The sequence below is a fragment of the Carassius auratus genome, chromosome 10 (genome assembly GCF_003368295.1).
Source record: "Carassius auratus strain Wakin chromosome 10, ASM336829v1, whole genome shotgun sequence".
Classification (NCBI taxonomy): domain Eukaryota; kingdom Metazoa; phylum Chordata; class Actinopteri; order Cypriniformes; family Cyprinidae; genus Carassius; species Carassius auratus.
In genome coordinates this window covers 5,238,005-5,259,119 of record NC_039252.1, presented here as the reverse complement: position 1 = coordinate 5,259,119, position 21,115 = coordinate 5,238,005, and the positions used below count along the sequence as shown (strand labels likewise).

Sequence of the window (21,115 nt, the reverse complement as noted above, 5' to 3'; positions counted from 1 at the left end):
AACCAAGTATTGTGGAATGGGAGGGGCTGGGCGACGCTGATTGGCTGCGGCTCGGCTTGGGGGCGTGTCCCGGGGGGGTACCAAACATCCCACAGTAATAAAACGACTGCGTTTTTGTGTTAATGTGCTCCTATGCGAACCAAATGGTACAGATTCGAGGTGAAAATAATGTTATAAACAAAAACATAAAAGATGGACATAAGATAAAGCTTGGGTTGGGTTTATATTCAGAACCTGATCAAAATGTGGTTACCCTGCCTGGACCACAAAACCAAGGGTCAGTATTTCCAAACAGATGTTTAAGAATAAACAAGGAATCTGGAATATTAGGGTGCAAAAATAGATAAATACATAAATAAAATATTGAGAAAAAATTTGTTCAAACGAAGTTCTAGCAATGCTTATTACTAATCTAAAATTTAGTTTGGATATATTTACGGTAGGAAATTTACTAAATAGCTTCATTTAACATGATCTGAACTTAGTATCGTAATGATTTTTCTCATAATAAAATCGATAATTTTGACCCATACAATGTAGGTCTATTGTTGGCTGTTGCTACAAATTTACAGGTGCTACTTATGACTGTACTTGTGGCCCAGGGTTACTAGCTATTTTGCCATCATAAACGCAATCAGCAGACAGTTTGGGATCTTGTCTCTAAGTCTAGTTCCCAGTGTAGAAGAAGATATATGTAAAACAAACAAACATTAAATAAATAATCTATTACTATTATTATTTCTTTTTAATTCATTTATTTACAGATTGTCCAATGAATGTTCCAGTTCGATGTCCTAGCTGTCTACACCAAATGGCAATGACTTCTTTATTGACGTTGCTTAAATGTTACACGAAACACCTTTCTCTGAAAGATTATAGACTTTCGGACTGGTGAAGCAGCCATTCCAGCTGTTTTAAGGCAATAACAAAGCCTGAGCGACTTCCTGTCTGCGCGCGTCAACAGAGCTGTGCGTCGCGCTAGGCGTCAAGCGTGCGCGCTGAAGTCGAAGCTAGCTCTGCGCATGCGCGAGGCAGGAAGCGGAGTGACACACATAGCAGCTGCACCGTGGGAACCGGACGAATGCAATTTCTGTGCTGCGCACTCGCCTTTCCTCACACGCCGCAGTTTGGCGTGGAAAGCCACACACACACACACACACACACTGTATACTGTACAGACGCATCAAACATTTGATCTCCCGAACTGTTTTTTCACTTTATACTATAACCGCTTCGTACGTTATAACCTGCACGTACTTTTTTGGGCAGTGAAGTGACTTTTGCATATGGCCCGGATGTTTGGAGACGCACTGAAAAGCTTTTAAAACTGATTCTGGAATCAGAATACCCTATTTAAAATATAATTTAGCATTTAAATCGACAAATACCCGAGACTAGAGCCATTTATTTAGCCAATTCAACGACAACAGCAACCACGTTTTCGTTTTATTATCATTTTCAATAATAAAGTGTTCGTTTATTATTGTCATCGTCTTATTTTCCACAGTTCCTCAACACTGCAGTTTTAAGATGCATCAAATCCAAACAGGTTTCTGAGTGAAAGTATACATTCACAACTGTATTATTGTACTATTCTACATATTAAAGACTCAATTAAATATCTCTGCTTAACTGGTTTGGTTAACCTCTGGCAAAAGTAGTTACTCCGAATGACTTTATTGACACTTCAGATAATCACTCGCCGTCAAATTAAATGTAAGAAATAAAATTGTGTCAGTATATATAGCTCAAGAGTCTGCAAGAACTATAAATGTTCACTTATTTCATTGCCCTTTCCACAATAAATATATGTAAAATTAAGAAAGTAAAATGATGTAAGTAGGCCTATGCATCATAATGCAAGTAAAAACATCTATTTTGTTCATATTTTAAATGCAACACTCAGTTTTATACAATAAGCTACATGTGAAAAGGGTCTCTTCTCCATTTATGGGATATTGCTCAGACCTTTTCCCAAAAATTAAAAACTAAAGGGTAAAATTTCACCTCCGCTTTTGATTCGTTCACTAATCCTTGGTTGCGTGTAGGCTGTCAAGTTCTCATGTTAACATTCTTTTTGTACATGAAACTAAAAACTCAAAAATAAACCATGTGAAACCAGACTTTTTGCACACTGTGCTAACATGTGGAAGTAATAACTCGTGCACATTATTAATTATTTGTAGTACCTTATCCTAACATGTCTGTTCTCTTCTAACATGCATCCTTCTTTATTATCTCCTGCAGGGAATGTGTGAATATTGAGTTTCAGGAATTCTGTTTTGAGACCGATCTGATTTCAGTTCGCTCACAAATTAGATTTCAGCCGAGTAAAGCATAAAGCAGTTTGCTTTTCTGTGCAAGACGTTCCCATCATTTAAAAGGGTGAAGCGGTCTGCACTTGTGAGGTATTTGAACATGTGTGAAACAGAAGTGTTTTATAAGACCTGCCACATCTCAGCACATCTGTTGGCTAATCAGAAAGATGTGTCCGTGCGCTGGCCTTCTGGAAAATATTTGTTGGGAAAACGGAGGGCCTCTTCCAGTGGCTGGTTATCTCTGAACACGGGAATTTGCACAATTCCTGGTACTTAGATTTGTCTGCATGGCCCCACAAAATGTACACTTAAAGGGATAGTTCACCCAAATATGAATTTTTTTCATATGTGTATGGCTTATTTTTTCCTTCTTCTGCTGAACAAAAAAGATATTTTGAAGAATGTTAGTTTTGGTTCCAATTGACTTACAATGTCTGGACAAAAAATAAGTCAAAGGGAACCAACATTTTTACTGTTACTAACTTTCTTCAGAATATCTTTTGTGTTCCACAGAAAAAAAAGGCTTGTGTCGTCTTTAAAAGCCAAAAAGGTCAAATTGTTATTGTGTTATCTTTTTTATTTTAGCTGATAAATCAGTAGATAGTGTTCAAAGTGAATACAAAAAGTCCTGTGCCATTTTGGTTGTAAAACATTAGTGGACCATGTTCATATTAATTTGATAAACTACTCCTGTGGTTAGTCTGATTTGTGAACCTGTGTGAACTTGATGAGAACTGACTCAAAATCACCACAACAGCAGATCATAAACGTCACTGCAAAACGGAGTCTGAAAGGTTTCTGAGAAAAGCTGTAGCAACATATGAGAACAGATGACACTTTGTTTCTAATGCAATAATTCACATTTGTACATTTTTGAAGACATTTTTAAGACCAAGAAAAAAATAAAGAAATTAAATGGAACACTAAATGTTACATTTTCAAAGTTTGAATAACTTTGCATCTTCTGGTCGCACTGCAAAAAAAAAAAAAAAAAAAGTGTTCAAGTTTCAAGTGAAAATACCTAAACATCCTAAAAACAAGATGCATGCACTTGAGAACCAAAATGAAAAGTTTTCGAGAAATGTATCAAAAAAATGTGAGTTTATGATCAAAACAAGAACAAGTATCAGCCAACAGGCTCTGAGAAATCAACTTAATTCAATGGAATTTTCATTTCCCAATAACAGATGTTTGTTCTCGTTTTAAATTCATTTCATTTTGTTCAAATTCTCAGAAAACAAGACAGCACACAATCATCATTCTGCATCTGAAGTACGTGCTTCTCGATTTAAGGATGTTTAGATATTTGTATTTGAAGAAAAAAAAAATTGCATAATTTAATGCCATGACTATGAATTTAAGACATTCTGTTCTGTTCTGGCCTTAATCTAGGGCGATTTAAAGATCTTTTCAAGACAAGCCGAAACCCTGCTTTAGAGCTTCAATAAATATTTTTTAAACTATTTTATTCCTTTATCTTTTTTTAAGCACATACCCAACACATATAAACCAAGCCTGAATGGTATTTAAAGCATCACAGTTCACAGTCAACATCAAAGCAACGAGCCATAACGAGACTCCGGCGAGGTGCCAATCGAGCCGACGCTGAGAATATCATGCGAGCCATTTCAGACGTACAGTACTTAACAGGAAGTGTCCTATTTTCCACCTGGGCCCGGGTCACATTCATCAGAAACCCAAGCTGGAGGCTGGAGAGAGCGAGCCAGCTACAAAAAACTCCTCCCAACGTCATTAAAGATTAATACGTGTCATAAAAACTTGCGGCATTTAAACCTCCGAATGCAAATTCAGTGGAAATATTTGGTGTTTGGTATCTGCACGGAGGCATTTGGCCTGAAGCGAGGCTCGAAGGGGGAGCTGCTCAAAGATCAGCCAGCCTGCCCCGCGCCTGAGCCAGACAGAGCAGAGGAGGGGGGAGAGAGGCCCCTGAGTCACCGGCCGGGGATTCTGCGGGACAAGCATGACGTCTCAATAGAGGGAGGGCCTTCAGAGTCCAATTCAGCCCCAGTACCACGTGATCAAGGAGCGTGGGAAAGAGGCGAGCTTTTCTTCCCAGCAAAGAAAGAGCCAGTATCGAATAACAGAAGCGCAGAACAGGGCTAGGTAGAGCTCCTACTGCAAGCAGACAAGATTATCTCCGGCAAATGCAAACACGCAGAGCTACGGTTACAGTCAACACTTTGATATTTAGATTCAGGGAGCACACATTTAAAAGAGGACACGGCTCTGTTTGAGCAAGGCTTGATTGAGCTTGGAAGGAGGACTGACTGTATGCAGCCCATCCTGTTATGAACTTGCAATGCATCCTCAAAAACTTGGAACGAAAATAGCGTCTGGCGTGAATTCAGCAGCACTGTCTTTGGGGAACCCAAGCATGTTTTTTTGTAGTTTTGACAGATTTACAAATGGAGATATGACTTAAAGACTAAACATAAACAAGGTTCGTTCTGACAAAAAGAAAGTCAAGAAAATAAAACTTTTTTTTTTTTAAGAGAGATAATATGGGAAATATTATGATAGGTTGTTTTAGAAAAACAAATAAAGAAAAAATGGCTAAATATGTTGCACAAAAATATTGTGGGAATCGGTTTCATAAAGTGTTGTTAACACAGATTTGTAAACCATTTATGGCATGATGTATATTTTTATGTGTTAAACAAATTTAGATTTTTAAGTTTTTAGATTTAAGTTTTTTAAATAAAATTAAAGTCAGTAAAGTGGCAAAAAAAAGAGTGAAATATCTTGTCATTTTTGGGGGGTTAATGTATATTATATTGTGTAAAACAAATTTAGATCTTAAATGTAAAGAAAATGTTTATAAATCTTGTGCAAACGTTTAATTAAAATCAAAGTCTTGTCATTTTGTGGGGTTAAACTAAGGTAAATCCCGCGTTTAATAACACTGTGATTAATCTTCATAAAGTGTTATTAAAACACTTATGATTTATAAACAATTTTAGGAGATTTATAAACAATATACAGCATTAAGTATATTATTATAACGTGTAAAACAAATTGAAATCTTTAATTTTTAATTTTTTTTATTCAGTAGAAACATACAAGATTTTGTGCAAAAATGAAAATGAAATGTATTTCTTGTCATTTTGGGGGATTGATGTATAAAGTATATTATTGTGTAAAACAAACTTAAAAAACTTAAATCAAATTTAAAAAAAATAATAAAAAACTGCGGAAAAAGTAAAAAAAAAATAATTTTGTGGGATTAAACCAATGTAAATCCTGTTTTTAATAACAATGTGTGTCCAATCTTTTCATAAAGTGTTGTTAAAACAGTTAACACTTATGATATATGAAAAAAATAGGAGATTTTAGGGCATTAATAACATTTTAGTTAAAAACAAAAACAGAGTAACAAATGTCTGAACAAGATAAATGTGCAAAAATGAAAATAAAAGACTTGTGTCATTCTATGGTGTTAGTCCAATATAAATCCTGTTTTAATAACAATTTATGACTAATCATTTCATAAAGTGTTATTAAAAAGTTTTTTTTTCTGACTTCAGGAGGTTCGTAAACATTTTATAGCATCAAGTATATAATTACATTGTGGAAAACAAATGTACACAGATCAGTTTAACAGTTAATTTTGTTTACAGTGCAAAACACGATTAAACCTTCACAAAGGTCACTATGACACAGTGTAGCAAATAAAAATACCTCCATAAAAAAAGACTTTAAAAAAATCAGATGCATGAAAAAAAGAAAAAACAAAAGCAAGGCAACAGCAAGAGTTCATTACATCTGGAGTTTGTTCGATCTCAAGCTTTTGTCGCCGCATCTTCACTGACGTGCAGGACCTCTTGAAACTGTGACAGGACCCGGTCAAAGTGGGTCCCCTCCCAGAACACCTTTCCACAGCCGGTGCAGATGAAGTACACTGGAATCCGGGGCAGGAGGCCTGGGGGCACCGTCTCCAGCTGAACTTCAGCTCCGCTGGGGAATCTGAAGGTCTGGGGGTCCAGGACGGTACGTGGGGCCCAGCGGCAGTGAGGGGTGAACTCGGGGCCCTCTGGGGGCCTCCCGCTATTGTACTCCACTTGTGTTTCATCCTGCGACTCGCAGTCATCCCGCTTACACACAATGTCTTGAAGAAGACCTTTTAAGAGAAAGAAAAGGCAAACAAAAGCGAGGCAGAGGTTATGTTAAATGCTCCTGCTGGAGAAACAAACGATTAACGCAAAATACTGTTAAAATTAAATGCTAATTAAAATGAAAAAGTAAAAATGGTGGAAAACCAGTACAGTAGCTATCCATTTAAATATGTGCTGTATTGACATGGGGAACAAATGGAAAAGCAGCAGCAACCTCTCTCTTTCATCATGCGGGTCATATCCTCTCGGGACAGCTTCATGTACTCGTTACAGTTACAGGCCTAGACAAAGGTGACAGAAGACACACATTCGTATGTAATAAAACACGAGGAGACCAAGTAAATACATTCAGCAGCGAGATGTTACACCAAATCTTTTATTATTTATTTGTATATAATACAGGCAGTATATACACATAACTGCTAAATAACTTTAATACCGTTTATAGCCAACTTAATATCTATTTTTGGTGATAATTTAGAGTTATCATCAAAACTTCAGAATAACTACTCCTGTTGTGGTAAATATAAGTTCACACATATATGCCTTTGATTTTAACTTGATTTTCCTTGACTATATGATCCGATCTATCCATTACCAGCATATCAAAATAGCAAAACATATTCATACATATAACAGGGTTCAAATGTTTGGGGTGAATCTTTTAAAAGTCTGTTAAAATGTCTGGTAGCACTTTAGTATAGGGTCCAGTTCACACTAATAACTAGTTGTTTATTATTATTATTATTATTATTTATTCCCGTGCAATTTCATCATAATTTTTCCAGTCTTCACTCTTCAGTGTCACATGATCCTTCAGTAATCGTAATAATATGCAGATTCGCAGCTCAGGAAACATTTATTCACGTTGAAAACAGATGTTTTCTTTGAACTTAATAAATAAATATCATTTTTAATCAAATTAATGTGTTCTTGCAGAATAAAAATATTATTTTCTTTAGAAATAAATCCTGCTGACCCCAAACTTTTGAACTGTACTGTATATACACAGCAGTAATGCTAGGTTCCTAACTATAGATTTCAAATAGTTTAACAGCTCTCTCATGCACACACACACACACACACAAGCCCAAATGCAGACACGCAGGGGTCCAGTGACGCAGGCTAGGTGTTAGGTTAGACGTTTTCGCCGCCTCTCTTGATTTCACACCTCGGTGTGGCTTCTGTCTCATAATAGCGAGGGACCGATTCCCACCCTTACAGACAACACACAGGCGCTAAAAGCCTCGTCACTGAGCTCAGCAACACCAGCCAGACTGAGACTAACACCTTAACATGTCACTGACAACTCATCAGACTGGAATGCTTCTCACAAACTGAAACTGAAATCATAAGACTGCTCGCTTTAAAGGAAGAGGGACACTTTCTCACACTTACTCGCTCATGCTTTCATCGCTTCTAAAGGTGTCAATCTGGAAGTAAACTATTTCGTAACAGTACATGACTGTCCGGTCCCACCAAGGACCAAAAATATAAGTCTACATAACTCATATGCTATATTCCAGAAAGGTTTCTGTGACGAAAAGAGACAAATTCAAGTTTACAGCTATCATACAGTTTTGTTCAAAATAATAGCAGTACAATGTGACTAACCAGAATAATCAAGGTTTTTCGTATATTTTTTTATTGCTACGTGGCAAACAAGTTACCAGTAGGTTCAGTAGATTCTCAGAAAACAAATGAGACCCAGCATTCATGATATGCACGCTCTTAAGGCTGTGCAATTGGGCAATTAGTTGAATTAGTTGAAAGGGGTGTGTTCAAAAAAAATAGCAGTGTGGCATTCAATCACTGAGGTCATCAATTTTGTGAAGAAACAGGTGTGAATCAGGTGGCCCCTATTTAAGGATGAAGCCAACACTTGTTGAACATGCATTTGAAAGCTGAGGAAAATGGGTCGTTCAAGACATTGTTCAGAAGAACAGCGTACTTTGATTAAAAAGTTGATTAGAGAGGGGAAAACCTATAAAGAGGTGCAAAAAATGATAGGCTGTTCAGCTAAAATGATCTCCAATGCCTTAAAATGGAGAGCAAAACCAGAGAGACGTGGAAGAAAACGGAAGACAACCATCAAAATGGATAGAAGAATAACCAGAATGGCAAAGGCTCAGCCAATGATCACCTCCAGGATGATCAAAGACAGTCTGGAGTTACCTGTAAGTACTGTGACAGTTAGAAGACGTCTGTGTGAAGCTAATCTATTTTCAAGAATCCCCCGCAAAGTCCCTCTGTTAAAAAAAAGGCATGTGCAGAAGAGGTTACAATTTGCCAAAGAACACATCAACTGGCCTAAAGAGAAATGGAGGAACATTTTGTGGACTGATGAGAGTAAAATTGTTCTTTTTGGGTCCAAGGGCCACAGGCAGTTTGTGAGACGACCCCCAAACTCTGAATTCAAGCCTCAGTTAATTAATGTTATGGAGTGGCCAGCCCAATCTCCAGACCTTAATCCAATTGAGAACTTGTGGGGTGATATCAAAAATGCTGTTTCTGAAGCAAAACCAAGAAATGTGAATGAATTGTGGAATGTTGTTAAAGAATCATGGAGTGGAATAACAGCTGAGAGGTGCCACAAGTTGGTTGACTCCATGCCACACAGATGTCAAGCAGTTTTAAAAAACTGTGGTCATACAACTAAATATTAGTTTAGTGATTCACAGGATTGCTAAATCCCAGAAGAAAAAAAAATGTTTGTACAAAATAGTTTTGAGTTTGTACAGTCAAAGGTAGACACTGCTATTTTTTTGAACACACCCCTTTCAACTAATTGCCCAATTGCACAGCCTTAAGAGCGTGCATATCATGAATGCTGGGTCTTGTTTGTTTTCTGACAATCTACTGAACCTACTGGTAACTTGTTTGCCACGTAGCAATAAAAAATATACTAAAAACCTTGATTATTCTGGTTAGTCACATTGTACTGCTATTATTTTGAACAATACTGTATGACTGAAGAAGCCTTAAAACACAGAGCAGCACGAACACAATTCTTCTCCTTTTAAATATAGAATATGAGTTTGGAACAACGTGAAGATAAATACATGTTAATAAATACACACTAATGACCAAAATATTTGGAATGTTTTAAATATTTTTTGAAAGAAATCAAAAAATACCTTTATCTGGCCTCAATTAAAAAAAAAAAAAAAAAACAGTAATATTGTGAAATATAATTACATTTGAAAAATAACTGTTTTTCAGCAAGGAACCATTAAATTGATCAAAAGTGATGATATGTTACAAAACATTTATATTTTAAATAAATGCTGTTCTTTTAACAGGTGAAAAAAGCACCAATATTAATTCATTATTACTATGATTATTATGTTAATTCATAATCAAATCAGCATATTATTACTATTTCTGGAGGATCACAATGATGCTGAAATCTCAGCTTTAAAAACACATGAATAAATTACATTTCAAACAAAAAAAATTTTTCATTGTAATAAAATATTACAATATTAGGATTTTTGCAGTATTTCTAATAAAACAAATTGAAGCTTTGATGAACATATGAAAAATTTTACAAAACATCCTAATTCCAAACTTTTGACAGGTAGTGTGTATGCTATTAATAAACATTCAGATTTAATACTGAATCCATTCAGAATTCAGTTTAAACTACATATGATTTTGCATACGCATACACACACACAAGGTGCTATGAAAGGCATGTTGTGTATGTGTGTGTATGTGTGTGTGTGTGTCCCCTTTGCAAACCCTGTCTGCTCACTCTCACGCTCTCTCCAAACCACCTTGAGTGATCTCTTCCCACACACTGCGCTGGCTGAGCCGCGCAAAACACACCGGCAACTATTTACCCAACTCCTGAGTTTCCCATGCAAGAGCAAGTCCAAACCTGCTCCGCCAACCCTTCACACTCACACTCTTTGTGTTTGCCTCCAAAACCACATGTGCGAGTTTTGCTTCGAAACCAGACCAAACCCTATGGCAAATATGTCACATGTGACCCTGGAGCACAAAACCATTCTCAGGTCTCTGGGGTATATTTGTAGCAATGGCCAAAAATACACTGTATGGGTCAAAATTACAGATTTTGATTCGTAATATGCATTGCTAAGGACTTCATTTGGACAATTTTCTAACATTTAGATTATTCTGCTCCCTCAGATTCCAGATTTTCAAATATTGTCCTATCATAACAAACCATACATCAATGGAAAGATTATTTATTCAGTTTTTGGATTACGTATAAACTGACACTTAATACTGGTTTTGTGATCCGGGGTCACATATGTGCTGCTGCTACGATCTTATCCCTGATTTCCTGTGTGCTTTCTAGTGCTTTCCTGCTCTCAGTCACATTTCTGTACAACATACTGTTATTAGGTAGGCATCACTAGTGCATACTTCAGTGTGATGCTGATTCTGAGTGCCTGATTAAAATCCCCCAGTCGATTCAGAAAACAACTGATGAAGAGATATATTCTATGGCAGCTGGTTAGGACACGCTTTGGAAACTCTGGAGTGTTTAACTCGTCCTGCTCCGTTTGTGGTATGGACGTGACTGAATGTGGTCTGGAAAAAGAAATGAATACTTGAAAATCTTGCAAGTTTTTGAGAAGAGATTAAGGCTACACGCATACTTAATAAAACTAACATTGCAGTGTGACTGGCTGTGATTTAATTACATAAATATATGCACTGCAAGTTTCAGAGTGACTCTAACGTTATAATTTGCATCTGGGAATGGCTTTATGAAGCTTTAAAGGCCTTTCTGAAGTTTGCAGAAAAATCTAAATTGTTTAACTATTTAAAAATAAAAAAATTACAACTGCTATAAATATTAGTAGTGTAATTTTACAGCTGTACTGATAAATATATATATTTTTATTTCACAGAGAAATTAAGATATAAATAATATTGCAATTCTATAGTTGTATTGTGAAAAATAATTTTCTTTTACGGTGAAATATTAGAATACTAATATTTATTTTGTTTAATAATTGTATTTCATATATAATACTTCCATTTAGTAATCATTTCTATGTAATCATTTCTACTATATTATAGTCATACTGATATATAAATCACAAAAATATATAATTTAAAAAACTCTATAGTTTAACTTGTGAAAGTACTATTGCCATAAGAACTAGTATTGTAATTTTATATATTTCTTTTATAGTGCAGTATTACAATAATAATATTTTTTTAAATATAGTTTCTGAGTTGTATTTTGTGTTTTAATTAATTGTTTCATTAAGTACTAATAATATATACAATAATTGATATAGTAGTACTTACACATAAATCACAAAACTATTTTCACAATCAAAAAGCTCACTGGTTTCAATTTTGAAAATAAAGAATTTAGGACGGCATGAATATTAATAATGTAATTTTACAGTGGTATTTAAAAACAGCAGCAACAACAAAAATGACAACAAAAAGCAAGTGAAATATTACAATAATAATATTTATTTTGTTTCATAATATTTAGCAATAATAAATAGTATAATTATAGTCATACTAATATATAAATCACAAAAAAAAAAAAATTAGCAAAAAGCTTAAAAGTTTAACTTTTGAAAATCAAGAAATTAAGATTAATATTAAAGACAAATATTAGTATTGTCTACAGTAAATTATTTTATTTTACAATTAAATATTACAATAGTAATATCCGTTTTGTTTTAGCATTATTATTTTATATTTAATACTTCTATTTAGTAATAATGAAGCAATTAAGATAAATATTAAAGATAAAGATAAATAAAGATAAATATTAAAGATAAATATTAGTATAGTCTACAATTGTATAGTGAAATTAAATTATTTAAATTTACTGTGAAATATACAATAGTAACACACACACATACACACATACACACACACATATATTTACCATTTTATTTCATATTTAATACTTCTATTTAGTAATAATAACCACTGCTATAATTATAGTCATACCGATATATAAATCACGGAAAAATGTTTTTATAATTAATTTTTTGGGGCCAAATTGTGCAGCTCAACAAATATAAAGCCGCAACAAACCCAGAGCTATTTAAGTTTGCGCTTTGATTTTCCTGGTCAGTGATTAAACAGGGAAATATCCCATAAAACTACATTTTTTAGCAAGATGCCAAGAGCATCAACAGAACAGCAATTCCTGGCATCTAAATAACACGCAAGCATGCAAGATCTGGAGCTCGCCTTCATCAGTTCTTCAGAAAACGTAGTTACTAGGTTAGTCACAGAGCTTGTGTTGTTGTGCCTCAGGTAAAGACGGTGCAGGAGTTGACTGGTGACTGTATGCACAGCGCGGTGTTGAGTATTTGTTCCAGACACTGAGCTTCAGACAAGCTGAACATTTCCAATTAGAGAGCCGAGATCAGAGATGGAGAGCTGGGGGAGGGGAGCAGAGGGACATGTTCAGTTGCACTCACACACACTCCGTCCCCCCCACCCTCTCACTGCTGCTCCCATGGGAAAATCCTGCACTGCATTCAGACGGGCGGCTGGTGCTGTGGCTGGGTCACGTGACGGAGTCTGACCAATCAGAGGAGGCTGCTATGATTCAAACAGAAGCAGAGGCAGGTAAGCGTGGGAACAGATTCCTGACCTGCCGGCACAGCAAACCTCACCGTTTGTTTGACACAGTTGTTGCAGGCATGGGCGGCCAATAACAAGATCGCAAGCTTCTTGAGGAATGTAGATAGCGTTTTGTGGGAAAGCAAATTGTGGTTGGCATTGGGCAATTTGTTTCTAACGGACAGATTTTACAATAAGGTTCCATCTGTTAACATTAGTTAACTAGCTATTAAATACATTAATAAGTTATTAACTAACAATTAAAAATACTTCACAAACATTTAATCTTCTTCGTTACTGCCAATTTTTAAATTCGCTAAATACAGTATTTAAAAGAAATTCTGAATCTATTAATATTAATACGATTTGAGCTTACATTAACAATGAGCTGTATTTCTATTAATTGACAAACAAAAATTATTAAATACTGGAACAAACATATTACCCATTGTTAGGTAATATTACTTAATCCATTAACCAATGTTAACTAACTTTAATGTAAAGCATTAGCAATTATTTTTAAATCACTTCAACTGAACCAATATTATTAGTTTTCTTTTTATATTTATTAGTGCTGTCAAGTGATAAATTGCAACTAATCGTGATTAATCGCTTCCGAAATAAACGTTTTTGTTTACATAATATGTTTACTGTTTATATTTATTATGTATAAAAGAATACACACTCATAAAGTAATTTATTTTGAAAATTATGTATATACATTTATATATTCATATACTTTATATAAAATATGTATATTATATAACCTATATGATATATTATATTAATATAATATAAATATATTTAATATATAATAAAAACCATTCTTAAATATATTCATGCATGTGTTTGTAATTATATATGCATAAATATACACAGAACACATTCATATATTGTGTAAACAAAAAACTTTAAAAAATTGCGATTAATCGTTGCAATTAATCGTTTGACAGCACTAATATATACAGTATATATATATATATATATAAAACAAACTCAAATTCGGAGTACAATAAAAAGTATCAAAGGAAGGAAATACTACCAAAATTGAATAATGATAATAAATGACGAAGAACTATACTATAATATAATATTGCAGACTTACAAGTGTATTACCCCCACCTATCTCTCAAGTGGACCATTGACACTCCTAATTAAGATTGTAGACAGAGTGTCAGTGGTCCATTTGAGAGATAGGTGGCGGTAATGCACTTGTAAGTCTGCAATCCGCCATAAAGCAAGAAGAAGAAGATGCCTCACCACCTGCTGCTGAGAACACACTCAGGAGAGTTATAACAGTTCGGACATTGTGTGCTGCAGAAGTAAAAAACTATATAAATACTGTTCAGTTTCTTGCACAGACCCATTTTGTGTCTTTATATATCAATGTATCGTCACAAGCCGAAGGGTTTAATTTGTTTTTGTTTGTGTATGTTTATTCCTTTAGTTTTATTCTAAGTACTGCATTTTCTTTACTCGTCTAATTTTTGGATTTGTTTTTGCAATCAATTCATGGCCAATACGGCTTTTGTGTAGCTACTGATTTCTTTGTTCAAATCTATTACACAACAAAAACTGATCTAGAAAAACTGAGCAACCACAAACTCTGTAAAATGTCAAGTTGGTCTCAGCGCCATTCACTTAATGCCTCATCTGTGGTCATTCTAGACACACATTAATACTGAATGAGAAGTATGTTAGATGCAGATTTTTGCTATGCACAAACAGTAATCATTACAGACTAACTAAAACTGAAAACATGAAGAAGCATTACAGGACCCCTTTAACTACTTAAGTTTGGGAAGTAGTTTCCGTCACACTGGTATATGCTATACACTGGAATTCAAAAAGAAGAAAAAGAACATTTCAGTTCTATTAGAGACTGCTCGTTTACTTGAGGCATTAGCAGAAAGCTCATCAGGCCTGACCTCTCTTTCTCTCGTGACCCTGCCTGGAGGTGTTTTAGATTAGTGTTGTTGTCAGTGCTAATGGCCCGTTCACTGCCCAGACGATTGGACAGGATGAAGTCGACACTTCTCTCTTTCTCTAACAACATACATGTGTTCAGAAAACTCTCCTCTGTTGGTCTTGGAACAGCTCATACCCAGCAAAGTTTCTTGGCAGCTCTGAACGAGGGGGGCTGCTTTGGGACTGGAGCTCTGCAGAGAACCACGGGAGTCGGGGAATAATGGCCAGTGAGGAGACTCTTTGTGTGGGCTTTAGCTGCAGGGCTCAGGGGGGCACTGAGGGTTTGTGTGCTAGCTTGGCCTCTGTGAAGCTAGCCTTTCCACCCACCCTATTGATACTTGCCCCTCTCTCAGAGCTGAGCTCTTTAGCACTGCCCAAATAGGGGGATAATAGCCTCACTACGAGCCCTGAAACCAAGAATGGTTCATAGCACTCTCTTTTTCTTTCCCCTCATTCTTTCGTCTCAGGCGGTCAGATCAATGACTCTTACATACTTCCAGCAGTAAATATCCTTGAGGATGTCACTGGGGAATTTGGAGGGTTTTTTGTCCTAGATGTAAATAAATGAGATTTGGAACTCGGGCTGGCTGAGTTATTGTATATACACACACACAATACATTTAGCTTGAAAATATTAGATTGATTTTAATAGATTTCTATTTGGCCATTAGGTTTCATAAGAAGCCACAACTTCATAGAGTCATAACTTCTGAAATGTTGGAAGAGTTAGGAGTTCAATAATTTTAATGTGAATCAAATTATTTTGAAAGATCCATTTTAGTGAACTGGTTTAAATCCTGAATACACTGTGAACATATATTCATGGAAGGTCTTGCATTGCATTTTCCATGCTTTGATAATGAGGGCTGAACCAATATTAAAATTCTGGCCACCACAGATAAGCCAATGAAGACAATCATATTATGGACCTTTAGAATTCTTTAAAACCTTTAGAAGTCTTTTCTGTCATTTTTGTTAAATCAACTGGACATATATCCTTGTTGAATAATAGTAATTAATAAAAATAAAAAAAGAATGGAAATTCACAACTCTAACACTGATAATAAATCAGCATATTATTATGATTTCTGAAGGATCATGTGACACTGAAGACTGGAGTAATGATGCTGAAAATTCAGCCTTACCATCAGAGGTATAAATTATATTTGAAAGTATATTAAAATATAAAACTATTATTTTATAATAATCTAATAATATTTCACATAGTTTTTTTTCTGCATTTTTGATTAAATAAATTCAGCCTTGCTATACACACACACACACACACACAAATACATATACATGTATTACATAAATATATATACAGAAACTGTGGGCAAAGTTGTTGGGTCACGCAGTCTTCCCACCACACCCTGAGTAACTCGCTGCCATATTTGTCCCGTCCTGTCTCCCGAAGTCTTGTCATGGGAGCGCCACCACACTCTGTTGCGCAAGCCTTGTGCTGCGTTTCACACCTCTCTTTCTTCCCTTGCTTGCTCTCTTTAACTGACACTCTTAAGCATGTTCGGAATGCTATTGTGAATCTTTGTGATTCATCTCCAACTGTAAATATTGACTATGGCAGCCCTTAAGGGGGGGACGAGCCTGAGAAAGCTGTGGGATGACTGGTGCCCGGCCCAATCCAATGGGCAACACAGATTTCAGACTCAACAGGCTGAAAAAAAAGAGTCTGCAGACCACAGGGTGGGTAAAAACCCAGTAATGAAGAATTTTTCCAATTACCCCTTGGCACTTTAGAAGATTTGCTTTTGTTGATCAAAAAATCATAGATTTACCTACCATCGGCCATGTGCAAGAAATGTCAGAGTTGTGACAATGCAACACTAAACCAGTCTTTCCACTGAACTATGGTTTGTTAGGATAGGACAATATTTGGCCAAGATATAACTATTTTAAAATCTGGAATCTGAGGGTGCAAATATCTTCAAGGAACATGATTCTTTAATTAAAGGTTTAGTTCACCCAAAAATTAACATTAGGCTGTATTTTACGCACCCTTAGGCATCCTAGGTGTATATGACTTATTCCTTTCAGATGAATCCAGGTGGAGTTATATAAAAATGGTCTTTGATCTTTCAAGCTCCATCATTGCAGTCAGTGGGTGCTGCATTCCTTCAGTCCAAAAGAAGTTAAATAAAAAGCGCCCTTCCATATATAAAAATAAATAAAGTGTCTCACATGGCTCCGGGGGATGAATAAAAGCCTCCTGCAGCGATTCAATGCATTTTTGTACGAAAAATATCCATATTCGATAATAATCTCTTCAATCTGGCTTGCGCCAACAGTTGTAAACAGAAGCAGTCTTGGAAGCATGGCGTATGAGTCAGGTTGCACATGCGCCAATGAGTCCGGTGAATACCAACATTTGTTAACAGGAGCAAAGGAAGCAAAGTTTTCTTAATTTAGCAAAGAAAAAAAAAGTCTCCTCTTAGCTTATATCGAATCCTCCCAAACTCTTCTTTGCAAATCCTTGTTTTGTACTTCTAATTAGTGACTGTTGTTTTGTTTTGATCTCTCCACTTCATTTCTGCGTGCGTCAGTTCTGAGCTGCGCATGCACAACGCAGACCCCATATGTAATCCCCCCGGAGCTGCTTCAGTTTACAACAGTGAGCAAAAGCTAGATTCAAGTGATTATTATGTTTTAAAGATGGATATTTTTCTTTTAAAAATGCATCAATTCACTACAGGAAGTCTTTGTTGAGCCCCCGGAGCTGTGTGAAACACTTTTTTCTAATGGAATGGTGCTTTTTATTTCACGTCTTTTGGACTAAAGCACTGCAACACCCACTGACTGCAATTATAGAGCTTAAAAGATCAAAGTAGGGATGTCAATTTTCGATCATTTCCATGATCGATCTTAGTTTAAATTAACGATCAATTAATCGTTATCCTTAATGCTACAAAACGGGTCTATTGCAGCCACGCAGTCACAGACATGACAGGATGTGCAAAAGCCACACACACAAACAATGCTTTCTCGCTTGAATTAAAGGGGTTTTAGTCTTAATAAAATGCTAGTAGCAGGATTATAAAATGAACAGATGTGATTATGATCATTTGATGTCGTTTGAGGTCATTTTACTCTGATGACTGTTTCGGATCACACACGGAGACCGCTGAACGTACCTCTTTAAATAGTTTTGTGGTGCTTGCTGGTGTATTTTAAAACACAATTACAATGTTTTAAACTGCCATTATGATATTTAAAATAAAATGATCCCAAGCGTAACGGTGGCACGCGTGTGGCTGTACTGCGCAGTCAGAGAACTGCTTCCATCGCTGCTTCAAAACAAACTGTTGTTCACTGTGGCGAGTGGGACGGGGCCGAGAGGCGTGGGAACGAGGAGTGAGGCCAGGTGTAGTGATTGGAGATGAGCTACACCTGAGCCCCACCGCTAGTATCGAGTCCCACGTAGGAGATGGAAGGATATAAAACTGGAGCGACGACCGTGAAGGACGAGAGAGGACCAGGCCTGGGACATTATTTTAATGTGTGTGCTTTTTATTTATGCGCACCAGTCGGCCGTGAGGGGCTGGTGCGCCGTTTTGTATTTATTTATGAATTATTAAAATGCTTTTTGATTGTGCGCCGGTTCCCGCCTCCTTCTTCCCGATGAATATGGAGATTTGTTTGTTACATTCACATTAAATTTTTATGTGATTATTATGACCAGAACTTAATTTGCAATAGACCCAACTGAGACGTATATTAAAAATAAATAAAAAAATAAAAAAGTGTTTACTTTCATTTGTGCACACTGGCAATAAAAACAGAAGGTCTGTGCTCTTGTAAAATAAAGCAAACAAACAGTTTTCATCCTTTTCTTTCTGTAAACTTGTGGAGCGCCGCTGTTCTGTTTTAAATCCATTATCTTAATTAAGTCAGATATATTTCGCATATTTAAAAGAAAAAAAATTATGAAAACAAATTTGTATTTTATGTTACCCCTATTACTTATATAGGCTATACATTTTTCTTAAAGCATCCCATTTGGAACCAGGACTTGAGAACCTGTGCCCTAGTGAGGTCCATATTAATTGCTTTTAATTGTTTTGAATCCAGCAATTATTTATTTACAAACTATAGTCTCTGATTATGACAATTATGGTATAAAAGCTTTGTTTATTAGAGGAATAATAGGTTAACTGGAAAATGTTAGATCTCGACCATGCCTCTGGATGCCGTTTGAGCCTATAGCCTTCATTAATGTGGTTTTGTTCTGGTTTGCCGTTTGATCATGAATTTACACAATTTCAATAACACTGATGCACAGTTTTTTTCTTAAATTTTATTTTACAGTCTAACCCTCTAATTTTGCATGCTTATTTTTTAAACTTTCACTTTTGGGAAGGGAAAATAAATATTTCATGAATTAAGGATTTGTTCTATTTATCATGGGTTATTTAACAAACAAAATTAATGAAACATGGACAGTTGCCACAAATTAATAAAGTCGTAGAAACAAATTAGCAACTTGTAGGAGTTTAAGTTGTAGGAGTGTAAGTTTAAATCACATTAAAAGGTTAATTTGTACATTGTGAATGAATGATAGTGGGTGTATACGATCACTGTCACTCACAGCCGCTCGCACGTGTTCTGCGCACGAGCCGCACGCAGCCCAACATTATATCAGTTAACTGACCATCAACAGCTTTAATTGATTGCATCTCTTATCGCTTCCTTGAAATCCCTAGATCGAAAGACTATTTTTTATATAACTCTGACTAGATTCGTCTGAAAGAAGAAAGTCATACACACCTAGGATGCCTTGGGGGTGAGTAAAGCGCAGCCAAATATTCATTCTTGGGTGAACTAACCCTTTAATATCCTAATGATTATTGTTGGCTGCTACACATATACATCTGCTACTTATGACTGGTTTTGTGGTCCAAGGACACAACTGATCCCATAACATGGCCAACAAGTAGCTGTGTCAAAGGTACCGACAGTATCAAACAATTAAGCAAACATGAAAGACTCATTGTGCCGTGAAATTGGAGAGCAAACGAGGACCAATGAGCTTGATTTTCTTACAAAGATGACCGTTCACACACACACGGCATGTGAGAGATAAAGTGAAATGAAAGGGCGTTAGGGGAGAGAGGTCAAGTTCTAATGATGCTGGATAAGACACGAGAGCCTCAGAAGAAAGACGACTTCAAAGCACCCCCTTCTCCAAAAACGAAGGGTTTTGAGATGGCAGCAGGGGAGGACAAAAATAAGTGAGAGAGAGAAACAAGAACAAGGGTGTAGACAGGAAATGGGACAAGATGGTGAACAAAAGCCTGGGGGGGAAAGACACCGGGAGATGGATATGCAGAGGTAGAGGATGGCTAGGGGTTGGGTTCGGGGTTCACCTCGGGTGTGAAAGATTCGAGGTGAAGCCTAAAAAGGCCTGAGAGAGTTCCTATGTCACGGACTCCATCGTCACCCCTCCTTCCCTTGCGTTCTGCTCGGTCCTACTGAATTCCCCAGGGCCAGAGGCTGTCCCTTTGCAGTCTCCTGTGACACAGTCATTATGAGTGTGGGAACCGAATCAGTCCCTCTCACAGTGCCCCCGCGAGCATGTCGCTCCGCCCCACACCAGTCCACCATCACCCCCACCGACTCCAGCTCCGCTCACCCCCTGATAGCTCTGAGAGCCGGACCCAAGTAACCCCCTCCTTCCATGTAACAGAGCTGCTATCTCCCAGTGCAGAGCTGTCCATCCCGGTCTCTGTCAAACACCCCCACCCCCCCGGTCCCAATCATCCTCCATCCCTGACGCTATCTCCTCACTGATAACCATGGGAACCATTCTGTGGGAACCGGCTGGACCGGCCCGGCTCACCAAAATAGATGGCGAAGAAAAAAAATGCTGAGAAAGAAAATGAGAAATACCTCCCAGAGGGAGGGCTTAAACAGACAGACAGAAACAGGTACGCAACCTGACCAATCAGGGAAAGGTTGGGGGGGGGGGGGGTAGATGGTGTGGGAAAGTTCTCCAACAGTTGCTTTGATTTTGGGCTCATCGGGCCACTGCTTTTACTCTTTGGCTTTGGGGCCATCTGTGTCCCCTCTCTTTGTAATGGAGATCTTCAAAGAGAGCAG

At 36.7% G+C, this 21,115-nt stretch overlaps 1 protein-coding gene across 1 annotated transcript in view; it reads right to left on the bottom strand.

The window, feature by feature from the left end:
- Window positions 1-5,696: 5,696 nt before the first annotated feature.
- LOC113109644 (exonuclease mut-7 homolog) overlaps window positions 5,697-21,115 on the bottom strand; it is a 59,163-nt gene continuing 43,744 nt past the window's right edge. The window contains exons 19-20 of the mRNA XM_026273340.1: window positions 6,666-6,732; window positions 5,697-6,456 (exon numbers count right to left, since the gene is read on the bottom strand). Coding sequence (XP_026129125.1) covers window positions 6,119-6,456; window positions 6,666-6,732 — 405 coding nt within the window. The 3' untranslated portion in view covers window positions 5,697-6,118. The remainder of the gene's footprint in view (window positions 6,457-6,665; window positions 6,733-21,115) is intronic.